Source organism: Rhizophagus irregularis, chromosome 24 (assembly GCF_026210795.1).
Source record: "Rhizophagus irregularis chromosome 24, complete sequence".
NCBI classification, from domain to species: Eukaryota; Fungi; Glomeromycota; class Glomeromycetes; order Glomerales; family Glomeraceae; genus Rhizophagus; species Rhizophagus irregularis.
Window position 1 is genome coordinate 1359113 of NC_089452.1, and position 20974 is coordinate 1380086.

Below are 20974 nucleotides of genomic sequence, written 5' to 3' on the forward strand. Positions count from 1 at the left end.
GTATTTATACATTGGCCAACTTTCTTTGCATGCACCACGTTTAAGAAAAAAAAAAAGCTTTACTTTTATTTCAGTTGTTATTTATACTTGTGCTGCTATTCGAAAAAAGAATACCGTTACTGGCTTACCGTAAAAATTTTGCTCTATTTCCTAAGTTATGTTGCATTTTAGGAACAACATTCTCTACATTTGTAATGCAATGTTATTTTTTTTGCCATGATAAATAAAAAAGGAAGAAAAAAAAAATACTTACCTGATTTGTTATTATATATTCAACATCTTGAAAATAAAAGAAAGTTATGGTTCCAGTGTTCGCCATATAAAATTTCATTTCAAAAACGTGATAAAATTACCTCAAGAATTCCTTCATGAGAAACTCCCGATTTAATTCCTTGAATTTTATCTTGAGATTTTTTCCTAATTATAGACCACACAAATTTTAGTGAAAAATCGTTCCAAACTGTTAAAAAAAAATTATCATATTTTCCATAATCAAAAATTATTAACTACGAGTTTATAACAAAATTTAAAAACGTGGGAAAGTTTTTAAAATTCTCGCCATCGAATTATCCACTATTAATTATTTTTATTGTTCATAATTGGATTAGTATACGTTACTCGATCAAATTCATTGCTCAATCATTGGTAATGTGCTACAACATCCTGGAGATGCTGGATAAAACAACTTACAATGTGAACAATACCGAGTGGTGACTTTGGCGTGTTATTCTTATGATAAACGATCGCGTCATTATCGATTCCACAATTAAATATACTCATGCTAGATCATGATGATGGTGATGATGATAACAATGACGGTTATAACGATAATGATGACGGCGACAATGACGGCGATGATGATGATGATGATGTTGATTGTAATGATACTACATTAAGAGCGCACACACTTGCAGGTAAAATTATGAAGTAAAATTTACTTGATGAATCAGAATATTCATAATCCCTAGTTCGATGCTACACTAGTAATGGACGGGCGTCACAACCGTCACTATATCCTTGTTCTCGGTATTTCTCGTTGAAAAAAACCGCTCAATGTCAAATTTCTTCAAGTACTAATATAATTAAACACGGCTACTATACGAAAACAATAGATTTGACTAAGTATTTTCCAGATTTAAATACACGCGCAACTTGAGGTCACTGGTACAAATTTTCGATCTTGACACATTCCATTGAGATCAATGGATAAGTGACATTTAATGTTTTATTACACAGAATATTAAATAAGTGGCGGACAAATCTTCGTTATAGTACGATTAAAATATATTTCAGAAATTATAAGAATATATCAAGCTATCTTGGTTGGGTTTCGAACGCCACTGTGCCGTTATTAACATAAACCTTTTGCAATTTTTTTTTTTTTTTCACGATAAGGACTATATATACGATTTAGATAACAAAGGAAAACGGTTAATGTGGCAAAATGACGATACTTTATTTGGTTAAAAGGAATTAGTAAATAGTTTAAACAAGAGTACTTTTGAAGATTTTAATAAGCGTTTATGGTATTAAATTTCTTAAATTGAGCTAATATTTTTGATTAAAAAAATCCAAAGCCTTTTATTTATAAAATATTAAAAAGTATGAATATTTTTAAAACTAATATATTGTATACAGGAAATTTAAAAAAGAATATTATTTAAAAGCTAAAAGAAAGTGTTTTAAAAAATATATGTAAACGAAAATTATTCAATAGTAATTTTCTTTCCAGTAGGAGCACTCTTTGGAAGTTTCAATTCAAGAAGTCCATCCTCAAATTTAGCCGTGATATCTTCTGCTTTTACATTTGGTGGCAATGAAATACTACGAGTGAAAGAACCATAGGAACGTTCTTGAATAAGAGTTTTTCCTTTTTCATATTTTTGGTCTTTTTTGGTTTCCCCAGAAATTATAAGAGCGTTGTCACGAACATCAATGTTAATTTGATCTTTATTCAATCCCTACAAAATTATAATGTTAATATATCAGATATAAGAAATTAAAACGACGTAAGAAAGTTTGAAAAATAAAATAGTTAAATACATACTGGTAATTCTGCATTGACGAGAAATTCTTTATCATTTTCGTGAACGTCTATTAAAGGAGCAAAATAAGTATTATTTCCACGACCAGAACGAGTACCTCCACGTCTGGCTACGTTCAAGTCTTTAATAAAATCATCGAAGACATGATTAATATTGCTTTGGTAGAGAGACATTTTGTACTATTTAAATTTGAAAGTTGGTTTTAAAAAGATTTTTTTTTCTGGTGTTATTTTTTGTAATCTTTGATAAAATTGGTGTCTTGAAATCCTGGATTCAGGATATATTTATATTTCTAAAAATTTCCGCTAGCAATTTCTAGCATAAATTTCATGGAAACTTCACGAAAATTCTATCACATGGTAGAAACGATTGCGTAGATCTTTCCTTTTTTAGATTGTGGCAGCCAGAATTTATTGCATTTTTGGATACTGACCGGCATTATTGTAAATCCGGCCTAAATAAAATTTACCTCCATAAGGGGCGTCCTACGATTGGCCGGATTAGGAGTTATGCACTTGCACGTGATAGCGTTAACGTCCAGTTCGTACATTAATATCGTATATTCACTGTAAAGTAACCCGCCCCATAAGTCCATAATATCGACACTTTAATTTATTCGCCGGAATTTACAATAATTTCGGCTGAAAAGAAACCCTCGATGAAAATCATTACAGTAAATTTCACAGTTGATATAATTCGGAAAATGACACAACTTATGAAGTCAATGTGAACAATGCAATTTGGGCGAAAAGAAGTAATTTATTTTAATTATGCATATATTAATTTTTATTTACTTATTTATTTATGTTTTATTAATAACGATTCTTTTTATCTTTTTTACAGGATTCTGATCAATGTTGCTGCACCTCAACGTTGGTGATCAGGTGGAAACAAAACTTAGCTAAAACAGTAACGAATTTTTAAAAAAACGTTAAAAATTAGATTTGAAAAGATGAGAAAAGTTATTTATAATTAGGGTGAATTATTCACCCCGATTACGTTGAAAATTTATTTGTTTGTTTATGTACTGTAATTATACTGCATAATATGCACGTCACATTTACCTACATGACCGAATTAAAACACTCTTTTACTTATCAAAATCTTGTAGAAAAAGCAGTCTTTATTTAGTTTACTTTCTAAATATTCATTTTTTCTTTCCAATTAAAGTCAACAAAAAATAAGGAACCATACCAAAATTTACCAGTAATTTACCGTTATGTTAAAATTTTAAGTTAAATTTTTAGAGATACTTATTTAAATACATTTTTCTTTATTTTAAAAGAAAATATTCCAATGGAAAGTAATAATGAATATAATGTTCCAAATGGTGAAGGAAGTAGAATAATTCAAAATAATAGCACAAATTATAACGAAAGGGACAACAATTTGATAATTACTGGAAATGTATTAGGTAAAAGTTATTATTATTTATTGAATCCATAAATCTTTTATGGCAATTTCGTCTATACAAGTATTAATTTATTATTTGAATGATTTTTTTAATTGTTAGCAAATTTATGAATGAATTTAAAATTGAAGTTTCATTATTTTGTTACTTTGTAAATGATTAACAGACTATAAATTTTGACAGAATTTCATTCTTTATCGTTTATTTTAATGGTTTTATTAAAGTTTATTATTTTTTTCTAATGTTATTTATTATCTTTTATCATTTAATGTTATTAAAGCAAGTAACAGAATTCATTTAATGTAATGGACAATTACCATAATTCAGATAGAAATTAACTTAGAGATTGCCATCTCTTAAAATTGCAGAATGTTACGTTGAGCAGTATGCAAAATAACAGTACTTTGCAGTTTTGAAGTTTTAAAGCAAAACTTGAACTTTATGAAGATAAAATATTCTGCTGAAAGAAAGTTTTCAAGTGTCAAATTAAAGAAAGGAAATAGATTATGAATGGCAAATTAACTTGAGAAAGCAAAATTCCTCATTACATTGATTAAAGACATTCATAATCATAATGCTTTTAAAGAAACAATTAAATTTGCTTCTGTTTTCAAAGTATTTAGAATTTACTCTAGTGATAATGTAAGAAATTGCATTTTATATAGTGAATGACCATTGTGATGCTACTACAATTTGGAAACTTTTGCAACAAAAATATCCTGAATGAGTTTTTTTAACTCAGGATATAGATAATGCAGTTAAGCAGCAGTATAATGATATCTAAACTGGAGATGCTTCATCTTTATTAATTAAACTGCTTCAATTACAACATGAGTTTTATCTTGGTTTGTAAAGCTTTGGATTGATGATTCTTCTCATCAATTATATATATATATATATAGAGAATGTTCTTAACAATGTAAATGATGGCTTCATTTTAATGATATATATTATTATTATTCATGATAGCACTGCTGCTAAAACAAATAAGTATAATTATCCATTAAGTTTATTTATATTAATAAATAATTTAACAAAAATAAACTAGTTGCACAAGCATTTCTTGCAGATAAGCAGCAGGAATCATATATTCAACATGTTTGGAGGCTACGGGTGTACGATCAAAAACATTTGTTACAACGCTGATCCTGCTATTCTTGTGGCTTCATCAGTAGTTTTTGACAAATTTCATATGTAGTATCTTTATCACCTTTATCAAAATATTCCCAAAAACTTTCGTTCGTGTCTTTATACAAATTAACAAAATTTTATTATGGATTTCAAGTATATTCAAAAGTCATTAACAGAAGAGGTTTTTAATATTGATAAATATGACAAATATCTAAATGGAGAGAGGTATATTACAAATACAATATTTAATAGGATAGGAAACTCATCGTGTCAAATTAGAAAATTTTTTTATTCAGAAAGCAGTACAATCTTCATTTACTTTTGCTTCAAGTTGAGAAATTGTAGAACAACATCTTGAAACAGAAATATCAACAATCATATCAATACTCTATTTAAAAAGCTTCTACTTGCTTTAATTTATATACAACCCTTTATTGCAAGTAATTTTTTTCCAGAAGTTGATAAAATAATCAAAAAATATGTCACAAAACTGATTCACGAACAAATGTATGAATAGTCAGTACTTTATAAGGCATATTAGATATCTTTAAATGAAATCAATTATGATGAATTTGAACCAATAGTCATGAACCTCAAAAAACATCTAATACCAAAATTTTCTTAAAAATAGATGAATACCGTGAGATGTATTTACAATCAGTAAGTCTAACTTTTTTAAGAATACGTCGCATAGTTATAACAGAAATAGGCTGTTTTGTACGGGATGTCCATACGGTCGAAAGTTTTCTTGAACAAAACTGATCTTTTTTAGCAAAATCTTTGAGCTGAGGAATTAAAAAATGGTGGACGACCAGTTCTTTTTTTTTTTTGTGTTAAAGAATGAGTTTCATGAAAACGTTTTATTATATCATCCCTGTAAAAAATCTGATCCGTGTTTTATCTTTCCATGTTTTTCCGTGAATGTATCATTTTTCACGGAATTTTTATGGAAGACACGGAGAAATAATGGAAATATACGGATAAAAATCTTTTATAGGGCATTAACGGTAGTATTCCCACACCCCAAATTTTTAGCAATAGTGCGGACTCGATTGTCCACGTAAATAAATAAGATGCATTATTTACATCATAACAATATGTCATGATCTACTATCTGCATAACCGTAGATTTTTTGGGTAAGTGGCTTCATATTTTCAGAAAGTTCTAGAAAAAATGGGTTTTGGGAGTACAAAATTATGCATTGTTACGTCATAACAATATGTCATGGTCTGCATAATTTTATCAAACCGGATATATAATAAAATGATAAACCTCTTTAACATACTTATATAGTTCTCAAAGAGCGGTTGGTTTCGGAAAAATGTATGATGCACATTAACACACAAGTATCGAACGATGATCAACATATGCATCATAAATTATCCAAGAAATAGTACTACTTTCTTTCTTTGGCAAATATACAAAGAAACATTTTCATCACAAAGAGAGATATTTTTTTTTTCATAAAAATTCAATGGATGCCGTACAACTCCTCGGAATTAAATAATTTAACTTATGAAAAAATAACTAGACAGCAATTATTAGAGGAAAACTTATAAATATAACACATAACAGTCATGGATTTTTATCAATATTCCTTAAAATATAACAATAAAATAATCGTAAATAAAAGCATTTAATTAAAATGATAAGAATTATTTTAATTGTGATTTTGATTTATTATTTTATTATCACATTTTTCCATTCAAAAACACTAATAATATGGATCCCATTTTCTCAAATAAAATGTTTAAAAGTAAAAGCAAGAGGTCATTTTGGCATTATATACCGAGGTATTTGGATAGATAAAACTGTTGCTATAAAGAAATTCTTGGACTCAAAAGATTTTGATGCATATTTTTGGAATGAGGTATGTACTGTTGCAGTTTTTTTTTTCTTTAAATGATTTTTGGGAATTTATTATAATTATTAAAATTATTAGTTAAAATCACATTGCAAGTGCTGTGGCTGCGGATGTATTAATAGGTGTTACGGTATTACAATGGATCCAAAAACCAAAGATTATATGTTAGTGCTACAATATGCAAAGGAGAATTTACATGAATATTTACAAACTAATTATGTCAAGATTACATGGAAAGAAAAGGTTGAAATGTTATATCAAATATCAATTGGGTAAATAGTATACAGTATATTTAAAATAAACCAGTTTGTTAACCAGATAACCATTGAACATAATTTGAGCCAGTATTAAACCTTTCGGTCAGAATTATTTCTTTTTATTCTCAAATCATACTAAATTAGCCAAATATTTAATCCTGGACGTAATTATGTTTTAATGAATTAATCTGTTTTAAATTATGAAGATGTCAATAACCTCCGCGCGGTGATCATAACCGCACCAGCATTAGGGCGGAGTTTCATGACATTTTTAATTCTGCCCAAAATTCTATCCTAATTCTGGTAAGGTGACAATCACCAGCGGATATTTGGCAATACTCTTAAATTATTACACACTCTACATTTATATTAAATTAAAATATTTAAATTTTTTATTTAGAGTTAAAAGAATTCATGACGCAGATTATACACATGGGGACTTGCATAGTGGAAATATACTGCATCAAGAGAATCCTAATAATAAAAATTATCAAATTACAGATTTAGGAAGGGCGCAACCCGAAGATAATCCTAGTAATGAGATATACGGTATAATACTTTCATTATGGAATACTAACAGAGGTAAAAATTTTATCAAAAAAGTGATTTTTTTCATACTGGAATTATATTAATTAAGAATGAATATTGTTCATATATTTCAGATATAGGATTATGTGTAAATGAAACAAAAGTTTATGGAGTTATGCCTTATATAGCACCTGAAGTATTGAGAGGAAAGAAATATACTCAAGCAGCGGATATATACAGTCTTGGTATGTTAATGTATTTTATAGCCACTGGAAAACAACCTTTTTACGATTGGCCACATGATCAAGTTTTAGCAATATGGGTATGCGAAGATCATAGACCCGAAATAAATGAACCAGAGGCACCAAAATGTTATATTGATTTAATGAAGAGATGTTGGGATTTAAATCCAGATAATAGACCAAAAATAAATGAAATAATTGAATTAGCGGGTTATTTAATGATTTTGAACAACAGCAACATAATGAAATTGGAAGGCAATTGAAAGAAGCCGAAGAATATAGAAAAGAAAATCCTTTATCAATTGATGTTATTCAATCAAATACTCATTCACAAGCTATTTATACATCTCGATTACTAGATATTGATAATAATTCAGTAGAAATTATAGACCTAACAGAGTAAGTTATGCTAAATTTTTAATACAATTATTTTATTTAGTTTACTAATTGAATCACATTATTTATGCAGATCTACGGACCAAAAATACGAATGAGTCGAAAAATATTAAATTAAAAAAAAATTGAACCAGGTGTAAAGTTTAATGATGTTCAATTCTTGCCTGCTTTAAAAATTCTGTATATATAATATAAATATTTTCTATGTAATAACCAGTAAATAATCCAATAAATAAAGAATAAATAACATAATTATTAATCTTTAATTATACATTCCAATACACTCAGTATTTTCTTGAACTAAAATTCCAGTAAGTCTGTAACTTGTATAATATGCTTGTGGATGTTTTGTTCTTGTACTACCCTGTAAAAAAAGTTGATCTTTTTTTTATATTCCGTCTTTTTTTCGTAAAAACTCATATTTCCTGAATTAATAACCTTATATTGCGTGTTTGGATCCGCGAAAGACTCATTTTTATGGAGTTTTTACAGAAATAACAGATAAAATTATTATAGGGCATTTTGGAATAAAAAATATACTAATATCAAAGTCGTTGGTTCATATTATAGACACTTGCAGTTTTTATAAAAAAAAATTCTAATTTTTATAACTTGTTCAAACATATAGTATAATATTTTAAAATTTTATTTTTGGAAATCGTTCCAACTAATACAATTAATAGTTACTATTAATATTATTTTTAATTTTTTATAATTAAAAATAATAGATACTGACAGATTATTTTTTATAGTTTATCTCTTGTTATTATATTATATTTACTATATGTTAAAACATAAACTATATATATTATATTTGGATTTCTTGATGGTTCGTTTTATAGGATTAATTTCTTAATAACTTTTCAATAACATGGAATCAATTAGTATTTAAAAATTAGATATGAACAGGGATCTTCCGTTATTTATAACAATACAGTATACGGTACTAAAATTCAAATTTTTATTTTAATTAGAATTGGATAAAAAGAAAAAGAGCGAAATCGAAAAAATTTAGATAGATGAATGTTTTTTTATTGAAGATTTTATTGTAATGCAGCTATTAAATAGATTTCAATTTAAACAAATACGCTAATTAACTTATATAGCTCCGCCCTTCATATGCCGGTTTTTAGAATTAGGGTTAATATTAGAATTAGGATTAGGGTAAAGGGATTATAATTATTAGGATGAATGACAAATAAAAGGTAAAAATTAGAATTTTCTACATATAATAAAATTGTCCCAAGAATAATTAACGTGGAAAATTTCTAACCAAATCATCTAATTTTTACTGTATATCAGATATATAACCCGGCAAAATAATCCGGTTGCGGTATCGTATGACATAAAAAATCAATTGTTTTAAAAATTTATTAAATTTTGATTGTAATAACATGCCCAATAAAAGCTTGAGGAATCTAAATATACTTTGACAGAAATAAGGGATATCTAAAAAAAGGGGGTCAAGTTTATAAATAATTTTTTATTTCACATATATATTATTATATGGATATTGTACGGTGTTGTATTTATATTGGTTACCGTCACTTCATGACGTTGACCAATATAAATACACCGTACAATATCGTAAAATATCTATATTGTCGCACGGCTAAACTATCAATATTCGATATTGTTCGCAAATAAACCAATATTGTACGCAGATAAACTATTGATATCAATAATGAAAATATCGGTCAAATAAATCAGCGTATGATCCTATAGGGCCGTGCGATAATTTTAACTAAATTTCTCTTGGTTTATACCTTTTTAAGTAATTTAACAATAATAATCACCCTTTTCATACAAAAGCAGATCAACAAAAAAAGGCAATACAAGTACAAAATTATCGATGAATCGGAAAAATATGGTCCGAAAAAAAGAAGTAACGATAAACATCGTTGAATAATTTTTTTTAGGAAAAAAAAATACGGTAAAAAAAATTTCTTTTTTAAATAAAATGCAGTAAAAAAAATTTTCTTTTTTTTTTTGTAAGTAAAACGAATTTTAAAAATAAACCAATGGGAACCGAAATTAATAATTTAAATTGTTTGTATTGTAATAAATTTTTTTATGAAGAATTATGGTGTAGAGAATGTGACCCACAAAGATTAATGCAAGGATGGACCAGTGGAAATCCGATTATTGATAAGTGTATAAAAGATACTATGTATAAAGCAGCATTGGATATGTATCTTGAATGGGTACCATTTGATAAATTTACAGATATAGAAAAAATTGGTCAAGGTGGATTTTCCGAAGTATATTCTGCAACATGGCTTACTGTTAGACCATTAATATTTTATTATGGTAAAACTTTTAAGGTCGTTTTGAAAAAGTTAAATGGATCACGGAACATATCAGATAGATATATAACCGAAGTACGTTTTTATACTATACTAATCTATTTACTTTAATGAGTCCTAATAACTAATTCAAAAACTTATTGTAAATATAGCTTTTTTTACATTGGAACTTATATAAACATACTGGTTTACGTTTTTTTGGATTAACAAAAGACCCGGAAACTAATGATTTTATGATGATTATGCAATATGCCGAATATGGAAGTTTGAAACAACATCTTTCAAATAATTTTAATAATATTTTATGGAAAGATAAAGTTGAAATATTATTTTTTATGTCACTTAGGTTGGGCTGTGTACATGATTTAGGATATTTTCATAAAGATTTACATAGTGGAAATGTCCTACAATATAATGAATCTGGGATACGACTTCCTAAGGCTTCTATTTCAGACTTTGGATTATGTGGACCAGCAAACGAACAGAACCCAGATAATAAAGTATATGGAGTATTGCCATATGTTGCTCCAGAAGTCTTGAACAAAGAACCATTTACAACATCTGCCGATGTTTACAGTTTTGGCGTAATTATGGCTGAATTATCCTCCGGAAAACCACCTTTTCACAATAAAAGACATGATTTTAATTTAGCGTTAGCCATATGTGATGGACATAGGCCAGAGTTTGGAAGAGGAACTCCTGAATTTTATAAAAAATTAGCTTATAAATGTATGAATGCTAATCCAAATGAAAGACCAACAACTCAAGAATTATTTGATATAATTAATATTTGGCGTTATTCTATGAGTACTAATAGGTTATATTATGGTCGTGAGTTTGAAAAATTTGATAATATAAAAGAAGTACTTAAAGCAGATTTTGAAAAAGCTAATGAAGAAATACCAAACATTTCAACTTCATTTGAAACGGATCCTGATGCTGTTTATACAAGTAGAGAATTAACATTTGACAATCCTTTACCAAGGCCTGTTAATTCGTCAATTATTACTTCTTATATTAATAATGATAAAAGTAATAAAATTATTTTCTATTTAACTTCTTATTTATTTATTTATTATATAAATTATTAATATTTTATTATTTTTGTTAGTTCGCGGCTCTCAAATGTTGGAATTATCTATAACTCAACAAATTTAAGTGGTAACTATTATAAACTGAACGTAATTTTCTATTTAATAAATGATACTAATAGTATTATTATATTTCTTATTTCTTTAAGATGATAGAATTGATGATAAAAATTAAGTGGAATGATTCAATGAATTGAATATTCAGATTTTATTCTATAATTTTTCTTATTTTTATATTTATTTTATTTTATTTTATTTCTCTTATCTTTATTATTTTAAAAATTTCAATTTAATTGTAACAATGATTATTTTATAATAAATATTTGGCATATGATATTTTATCAAGAACGAATATTATTAACTTTGATAGGGTAAATCGTCTTTATTAAAAAAAAAACACAAGGAATTTACATTTATACATTCGATTATCGTTGCAATGGTTTATACCAAAAAATATCATTATATAAAAATTAGGGTTATTATTATCAGTTATTTATTTGGAGGAAGTATCAGCCAAAAACCGTTATCAACCATCTAATAAACAAGTTATTGTTCGGTCATTAGAAATACTGCGGTGACCAATAGGAATTAATGTTATTTAAAATCCCACATATTTTTAATCGACTGAACAAATAACAGATATTCACGGTTTGTTCACCAAATATTCTATAATCTGAAATTTGTTTTATACTCGAGATTCGAGATAAAAGTAGTTGAGCTTGAAAATATTAAATAAAAAATTATAACTAGGCTGACTTGGAAATTATCGTTGACGAATATTTTTATTAGTTTTGAAAAATAATTAAAATATTTTCGCTTATACCAACTGAAAGTTTATATTATAATTTTATGGGGACCTAAAATGTAATTTGTTTATTAACCATGTAACGAAAACCGACAATATGGTATATGGTAGGTAAATCATGCGAGATCATTGAACCATTCGACTTATGCTGCGGGTGTGTCACCATGCCCAGAATTTCCGGTCTAGTAAACCGATAATATATGATTATCAAATTGATCATTTTTAATCTTTTGTAACGACAAATATGTACGAAATAATAATGTATGGTTATTTGATTTCTTTTAATATACTTAATATACGGAATAATTTTTATAAGAATTAATTAATTATCAATATTTATAATTTAATAGTAAAAACTTAGTGGATTTGTTTACTAGAATTTATTCAATTATTGATTAAGTGATACCGATAGATGAAAGGGCTAGGCGCTTACAAAAATTTCTTCGTATCGTAAATGTATCAATAAAAATGTCAACTAAAAGAATTATTTAATGAAAATATCCTATCTTGCAACGACCAAGAATATATACAGTACATAATTTGAATTTTGTCAATAACAAATATTCCTAAATATAAATGTTTATACAAAGCAATATTGAAAATTAATTAAAATTAATTGTAATAAAATTAAAAATTTGTAATGATTATCTCCTCAATTGTGAATTATAAAAAATTTTTGTAATATAATTGATATAATTGTCATCAATAAAAAATTACGATAATAGATAACAAATAGAACATATTCTTTGTTAAATCCTTTCTTAGTTTATGTTATTGACCTGATTCATAAGACCAGTTATGATCGATCCAGTCAAATTCTGATTGAAGGACCATCTTTTAGAACCAGATTTGACCGGCGTATTTAATTCAGGCGTCTCAGCTGAAATATTCTCAATTATATTTATTATAAAAGGAACTCAAGTTTGAAAAAAAAGCGTTAAACCCTAAAAGATCATTATTGATTTTTATTAAAAAATTTTACAAAAAACCTTTCCTTTTATTTTTTATAGTTTATGCTTAGATAGACCTTGGACTCGAGTACAAAACGAGCCAAGAATTTTTTTGACTCGAAAAGTAACTCGAACAAAATCATAGTGCAGGCCAAAATTAACTGTGATTTCGCACTAGAGTTCACGGTCATTTGATTTTCCTCATTTAACGGTGACGTAACCAGCATTATCGATCACATGCTATTGAGCCATCGAGTTCCGAAAATAAGCAACACATAATTGTGGCCAATTACTATAATGCTGGTCAAGATATTATAATTCTGGCCAATGTTTCTAATTTCGGGATTGCTTACTTTCGAAGTAATATGAAATTAACTAAATTAACTTACATCAAGTTTATATGATATATACATCAAGTTATATATTAATTAGAGTAAATTAAACAGCAATTTAATTTTATTTTATTTGGTTAAAAAAGTGCATGTACTACACTGTGAAATGTGAATGTACCAGAACCTTCGTGAATTTTATTTTCACGTGATATGTCACGTGAGAGAAATTACGTGAAATTTCCAGAAATACAAAATTCGAGCTAAAATATTTTTACCTTGGTAAAAAAGATAATTGTATTATCTAATAAAATGACTAAAAAATTTCATGAGAGAACTAGAAATGTCTAGCAAGAAAACCTCTTGGAAGTATAAATACATCCCGAGTTCGACGTTCTCTCAGGACAACAATTTCATCAAAATAAACAACAAAAAAATCAAAAACCTTCACAAAACATTCAAACAAAACATCAACTACACAAAATGGCACTTTACAATTGGAATTTAGAAAGCGATGTTAACCGTATTTTCGATGATTTCATTAAAGATTTGAACGTAACTAGACGTGGTGGTACTCGTTCTAACCGTGTGAATAATACCTTCGTCCCGTTAATGGACGTTCACGAAACTGATGATGAATTTCTTTTCAATACGGAATTACCAGTATGTATTTAAAACCACTTTTTTTTACAAAATTCTTTACGTCTTTTTAACATTATAATTTTGTAGGGATTGAATAAAGATCAAATTAACGTTGATGTTCGAGACAACACTCTTACAATTTCTGGTGAAACCAAAAAAGATAAAAAGTATGAAAAAGGAAGTACCCATATTCAAGAACGTTCCTATGGTTCCTTCTCCCGTAGTATCTCATTACCTCCGAATGTAAAAGCAGATGATATTACGGCCAAATTTGAGAATGGTCTTCTTGAATTGAAACTTCCCAAGACTGCTCCCTCCGGAAAGAAGATCACCATACAATAAATTTTTTAGTAATTTAGTATAACTTTTTAATAAGTGCGTTACTTATATTCTTCATATATTTACATTTTTTTTTAACGTAAAAAAAATTTCATTTCATAAATATATATGTATAATTTTGTAAAATCATTCATTCATTCATTTTTTTTTTCTTAAATAAAGACATTTTTGATATATTTTTTTTAACTCAAAAGGTGTGCCCTTTAAATTGTTTTAAAAATTTAAGGCCTTTAGTTCGTGTGTCTTATTGATCAGCTGATCCGCTGAGCACAAGCGTTCCCATAATTAATTTTAGCGAATAAAACTTGAACCTTACCAATAAAATTAACTCAAAAAAAGTATTCAAAGATAATTTAACAATAATAATAATTTATTTATTTAATATAAAAATTTTTAAAATATTCGATAAAAAAAAAAAACTCCATTATTTCCATTAAAAAATAATTTCATTTAAATCCATTCAAAATCTTTACCGTATAAACAATTTTTGTATTTTTTAATTATTCCCACCTCTTTATATTTTTCTACCAAATCTTTTGTATCTTTCATTCGACCTACTTGTAATAACATAGGAAATCTATTTTTCCAATTATCAAGAAATAATTTTAAGGAATCTAATTTTGGAGGTATATAAGAATAAATTTTAAATTTAAATAAACTAATAGGAGAAGATTTAGTTAATATTTCAAATAATTTATCCCAATCAAATGCATCTGCTGTACTACCAATAATAAACAAACCTTCTAAATATTTACAATTAATTAATAAATTTTCTAATTCAATAATATTACTATTTCTAAATAATAATTTAAGATATTTAAGATTTGGACAATTTTGATAAATAACTTGAATAATTTTTTTATTACTAATATTATCATGACTTACATATTCAATTATTATTTCAGTAAGATGTCCATTAGTATTTTCAATTAGATTTGTTAAAGTATTTATTGGTACACGACTCGCAGTTAAAATTTTTAAACGATGTAAAGATAAATTCTCTAAATAATTTCCAGTCAAGATTCTATAATAATCATTATCCAATTCCAATGTTTTCAAATTTACTAAAGATATTCCAGCCATAACCTTATCATTTATACTAGTATTACAACGTAAAAATTCAATTTCTGAAAAGCAACGTTTAATTCCAGGAATAAGATTTATTTGATAATCAAATTTATTAGGTATATAAAGATGAGTAATTTTCATATTCTCATTAATTAATAAATTAAATATTTCTTTTTGAATAAGTGATATTTTTGATTTTTTATAACTTCTATAATTATTAAAAATCATCCTTTGAATTACTTCTAAATTCAAATGTCTACAAAAACTTATATAATTAAATAAAGGTTTTTGATGACGATATGATTTTTTTAATAATTTACGTTTTTTTAATATATTTCTTGAATCTTCTGATAATTGTGAAATTAATACATTTATTAATGATTTTTCTTTATCTCTCTTTAAACATTTCCAAGGATCTCTCCATAAAATTGGAATACTTGTTTCACACCATGTTTTATTAACAAAAATACATGAACGAAGAAGAATCTTTTCATTATCTTGAAGTTCTTCAAATATCAAATAAAGAATATCCTTGTTTAACATTTTTATTTTTTTTTTTATTTAAAAAAATTTTTTTTTTGTGAAAGTGTGCAATAATGATCATCACGATTGGTAATACGTAATATATCGTATTTATATTTGTTGCAATGTTGTACAAAAATGTTGTACGTATTTAATTTTGTTACGCTTTTACGTAATTGAAGTTCATGTCGATGATGTAGATCATCAACCACATGAGCAAACTGTTATTTATATTTTGTGGTACATAACAAGTGGATGTACAGGTTGTACAACAATATCATCATCTCACAAACAAAAAAAAAAAAAAAAAAAAAAAATACCGTAACGCCCATGTAAAATTTTTTTTTTTTAAAAAAAAAAAGAATAAAAAAAATGTTTAAATTAAACAGGGATATTCTTTATTTAGTATTCGAAGAATTACAAAATGATAATAAAACACTTTATTCATGTCTCTTGGTTAATAAAACTTGGTGTGAAATAATTGTTCCAATTTTATGGAAAAATCCTTGGAAATGTCAAAAGGAGGAATTATTATTAAATGTAATAATGTTACATTTATCAGATGAATCAAGAAATAATTTAAGAAATAATGATTTTAATTTTTTAACAAATTCATATCAAAAATATCAAAAACCTTTTTTTGATTATATTAGTTTTTGTAGACATTTACATTTAAATGCAATAAAAAGGATGATTAATAATAATAATAATAATTATGAAAATTCAAAAAAATCAATGGTTATTCAATATGAAATATTCAACCTTTTTATTAATAAAAATACGAAATTTACTCATCTTTATATACCTAAACAATTTGATTGTCTAATACATCTTATTCCTGGAGCTGATCAATGTTTTTCAGAACTTGAATATCTTTTTTGTCAAACTAGTATAAATGAGAATATTTTGATTGGATTAACGGATATTTGCAGATCAATTAAAGCAGTCAAACTTTTTGTTGATAATAATTATATAATAAAAGTTCTTTCATTTTTTGTAAATATAAAAAGTTTGGAATTACTTAATTATCGTATGACATCAGATCATATAGAAAATTTACCTTTACCTTCTTTACAAGTTTTAAAAGCAAAAGGTATTCCAATTAATGTATTAGAAAGATTAATTGAAAATACAAGTGGATTATTAACTGAAATAAGAATTGATGGTATAAGTCATAATGAGATTAATAATAAAAGAATTATTCAAGCTATATATCAATATTGTCCAAATCTTAAATATCTTAAAATAGTTTTTAGATATAGTAATATTTTAGAATTAAAAAATTTATTAATTAATTGTAATTTTTTATGTGGATTATTTATTCTTATTAATAATATGGAAGATGTATTTGATATAGATTATCTTTTCGAAATATTAGCTAAATCTTCACCAATTAATTTATTTAAATTTAAATTTAAATTTAGGTATAGACCAGTTAAATTAGAATCTTTGAAATCATTTTTTGATAATTGGAAAGGTAGGCATCCAATGTATTTACATTTCATCAAAAAATTAGAAAATAATATAGATGATTTGATAGATTTAATAGAAGAATATAAAACAATTGGTATAATCAAAAAATTTAATAATGGATTGGATTGTAAAGATTTTGAATGGATTTAGTCATATGTATAAAATTTTTGTAATATTACTAATTATACTTAAAATTATCGTTAAATAGGACGTATTTAAATAACGAATTTTGTATTCATTTTCTAAAATTAGTATTTGGCGAATATTACGAGTTTGTAATTAATCCTAGATGTTTTATTTTCTTACAGCTTTATTTTTATATTGAAAAAATTATACTAGTGTCTTTTTTACTTAATTGATGTTGGTTTATATAATGAAATTTAATACTTTTGTTTTATATAGCATTAAAAATTTCTAATATTGTAATTGTTACACTATCCCATTATATTAAATAATACAAATATTATCCAATTTATTTATACCAATAATATCGCGACGTGTGAAATGTTTACCGGTTTAAAATTAATTTGTAAATGTTTTAACCCTAAAGAAATATATAAAGGTCTTGTTGAGTAAATAAATAATTACTGTATCATTAAAGGATAAAAAGTAAAATAAAATCTATCATAATAATATTATTTATTGCCATTATACTTACTCAACAAACGATAATTCGATCCTTTTATACTTGAAAATTTATGCTGCCATTATTACTATTTTCTGAGTAAATCTAAAAAAATTTAATGGATTTTATGGTAAGGATGATAAATTACCATAATTTATAAATAATATTATTATATTGTTACATTACTGTAATTTTCTAAGTTATGTTACACTATTTTATTGTAATATTCAATTTTATATAATTAAAGTTTAAGCTCAAATATGAGTTTAATTTATATATAGATGATGACAATAAAATTTGGTGTATATGTTTTGTAATTTTAAAATCATATAAATGTAATGTATACATTAGATCTATGTTACTTACAGTATAAGTTTAACGAAAGCATCCCTATTTGTACGGTCCCGTGATACTCTTCAGGGCCAGAATTACATGATAGATAGGATAATACTGCCTGGACTTATATCAGATAACGTTCACTCCTCTTCTAGAAATAAAATAAATAAAATACTACCTGGACTTATTTCAAAAAAGGAATGATTTTACAGATTTCTATCTTACAACCTGTCAAATCGACAAATGACAAATGACACGTCATTTCACTTATCAAATGACAAATGATCTATGTCATATGTCATTTGAGAACTTAATATGTAATAAGATGTCAACCAATCAAAATCAAATGCTTGAAATGACTAATAATTTATAAATAATGACAAGTGTTTAAGCAAACCACTAGCAAACCCTTTACTGTAAATAGTTCAATGCCGAACACTGGTTCTTCAATATAATTTAATAATTAATTGTTGCTTGTGGAAAATAATTTTTCTTTCTTAAAAAAATGTCCAATCTCAGTAGAGATGTTCTTTATATGTTATTCGAACTGCTGCAAGATGATAAAAATACTCTTTATTCATGCCTTTTAGTTAATAGAACTTGGTGTGAAATAATTATTCCAATTTTATGGAGAAACCCTTGGAAATTCTCAAAAAAGAAAGATAGATTATCAAGTGTAATCATTTTACACTTATCGAACGTATCAAGAAATAAAATAGGAAATCATAATTTATTGACAAATTCTTATCAAAAACCTTCACTTAATTATATTAAATATTGTAAACATTTAGATTTAAATGAAATACATAAAATGTTCTGTAAAGAATCTTTTATAAAAATTCTAAATGAGATATTAAGTCTCTTTATTAACAAAAATATGAAATTTACTCACCTTTATATACATCAAAAATTTGGCAAAATAAACCTTATTCATGGAGCTGAAAGTTGCTTTTCAAGAATTGAATTCCTTAGTTTCAGTTCTGATATAAATGATACCATCTTATCTAAATTAATAGAAACATGTAAATCAATTAAAAAATTAGAGCTTATTATTAGGGCAAATAATCATAATTATAGAGTTGTTAAATTGATCGAAGCTCAAAAGAAATTATTTAATGTTTGCTTAGTTCCTTTACGCAACAATGATCCATTTCGTAATATTCTTGAAAATTCGTTGGTCAAACATGCAAATACCATACAATATTTTAAGATAACAGAACGACCTACTACAAATATTCTCTCTTCTTTTGTAAATTTAAAAGGATTAGAAATAGATAGTGATTACTATTTCAATAGTGAATGGAAATGTTTGAAGAATTTATCTTTATTTTCCTTACAAATTTTAAAAACTAGTCGAGTTCCAATTAATCCTTTAACAGATTTAATTAAAAACACAAACGGATTTCTTTTTGAAATAATTATTGACGATATACACCACAATGAAGTTGATAATAAAAGAATCATTCAGGCCATTTCTCAAAATTGTTCCAATCTTAAATATCTTAAACTATTTGTTAGGAGTAATAACATTGTAGAATTTGAAACATTGTTAATTAATTGTCAGTATTTAAAAGGAGTATATATCCTTCTTAGTGATAATTATTTTAAATGGGGAAAGTTATTCAAAATATTAACTAAATCATCATCAACTAGTTTGTTTAGATTCAAATTTAATTTACTGCCTAGAATAAAATCCTTAAAATGGTTTTTTGATAATTGGAAAGGTAGACATCCTATGTTTTTACAATTCATCAAGGAATTAGAATATATGGAAGAAGACTTGATAGGATTAGTAGAAAAATATAAGGTAGAAGGAGTAGTTAAAAAATTTGATATTGGATGTTATTACCAGGATTTTGAATGGATCTAAATTAATTATATTAGGCCATACATATAAGATTTTTGTGTCATCACAGCATTTTTTCATAATTATACTCTACATTTTTAATATTTTTTAAATAGGACACTTTTAAATAACGAATTTTGTAATTCTGGTGATCTTACTGGCTGGTTCATTTTTTTCTTTATTTGACTCGGAAATATATTGGCTTAATCCTAGATGTTCTATTTTATTTGTAATAATATAGCATAGAACTACTATTGAAGTAATAAAAAGGTAGTCTTAATTTCCTTAACTTTTGAGAATGGTCTTAAAATGTTTGTAATAATGGAATCAGTCATTATAGTCTTTTGGAGAAAAGTCAGCCAGAAAAGTTCTTTAGGAAATTTATCCATCATGAATATTAGATACTAAATCGAAAGATTAAATTTTGTCATTATTATTATTTTTTTTTTGTTGATTTATATTTAGAGCTTGAACTCGAGTCAGCATGAGTCAACTCGAGTAAATGAGTCAAGAATTTTTTTGACTCGAAGAGTACTTGAGTCCAGGACTCAAGTTAGGACTCAAGTTAACTTGAGTTAATTAGTTAATTTGAGTCAAAGTTAAAGTGCGGGCCAAAAAACTGATTCATAATTTTACCCAGACCATTATAGTCATAGTGCCGGCAGGAATTACAAATAGGTTCAGCCGGCACTATGAACCACGTGATCCCGGTTGACTCGAGTCAAGAAATTTCTGACTCAAGTGCGAATTCGACTCAAGTCAGCTCG

General features: G+C 26.0%; 7 protein-coding genes across 7 annotated transcripts; 5 read left to right on the forward strand and 2 right to left on the reverse strand.

The window, feature by feature from the left end:
* Positions 1 to 1706: 1706 nt before the first annotated feature.
* On the reverse strand, positions 1707 to 2218 carry OCT59_016008 (uncharacterized protein; the record flags this gene model as incomplete). Its single annotated transcript, XM_025320626.2, has 2 exons — positions 1707 to 1961; positions 2048 to 2218. 2 exons carry the CDS (start codon positions 2216 to 2218, stop codon positions 1707 to 1709), a joined length of 426 nt encoding a protein of 141 aa, XP_025170945.2.
* Positions 2219 to 6233: 4015 nt separating this feature from the next.
* Positions 6234 to 7973, forward strand: OCT59_016009 (uncharacterized protein; the record flags this gene model as incomplete). The annotated part of the gene is made up of 6 exons (XM_066132197.1): positions 6234 to 6458; positions 6531 to 6724; positions 7110 to 7291; positions 7372 to 7492; positions 7687 to 7878; positions 7949 to 7973. 6 exons carry the CDS (start codon positions 6234 to 6236, stop codon positions 7971 to 7973), a joined length of 939 nt encoding a protein of 312 aa, XP_066003209.1.
* Positions 7974 to 9896: 1923 nt separating this feature from the next.
* Positions 9897 to 11339, forward strand: OCT59_016010 (uncharacterized protein; the record flags this gene model as incomplete). Its single annotated transcript, XM_025333586.2, has 3 exons — positions 9897 to 10256; positions 10334 to 11213; positions 11293 to 11339. 3 exons carry the CDS (start codon positions 9897 to 9899, stop codon positions 11337 to 11339), a joined length of 1287 nt encoding a protein of 428 aa, XP_025170943.1.
* Positions 11340 to 13839: 2500 nt separating this feature from the next.
* Positions 13840 to 14340, forward strand: OCT59_016011 (uncharacterized protein; the record flags this gene model as incomplete). The annotated part of the gene is made up of 2 exons (XM_025320625.2): positions 13840 to 14019; positions 14086 to 14340. 2 exons carry the CDS (start codon positions 13840 to 13842, stop codon positions 14338 to 14340), a joined length of 435 nt encoding a protein of 144 aa, XP_025170942.1.
* Positions 14341 to 14787: 447 nt separating this feature from the next.
* OCT59_016012 (uncharacterized protein) lies at positions 14788 to 15948 on the reverse strand (the record flags this gene model as incomplete). Its single annotated transcript, XM_025333585.2, has 1 exon — positions 14788 to 15948. The coding sequence occupies one exon, from the start codon at positions 15946 to 15948 to the stop codon at positions 14788 to 14790; it is 1161 nt and encodes a 386-aa protein (XP_025170941.1).
* Positions 15949 to 16299: 351 nt separating this feature from the next.
* Positions 16300 to 17550, forward strand: OCT59_016013 (uncharacterized protein; the record flags this gene model as incomplete). Its single annotated transcript, XM_025332521.2, has 1 exon — positions 16300 to 17550. The coding sequence occupies one exon, from the start codon at positions 16300 to 16302 to the stop codon at positions 17548 to 17550; it is 1251 nt and encodes a 416-aa protein (XP_025170940.2).
* Positions 17551 to 18866: 1316 nt separating this feature from the next.
* On the forward strand, positions 18867 to 20231 carry OCT59_016014 (uncharacterized protein; the record flags this gene model as incomplete). The annotated part of the gene is made up of 1 exon (XM_025327509.1): positions 18867 to 20231. One exon carries the CDS (start codon positions 18867 to 18869, stop codon positions 20229 to 20231), a length of 1365 nt encoding a protein of 454 aa, XP_025170939.1.
* Positions 20232 to 20974: the final 743 nt, after the last annotated feature.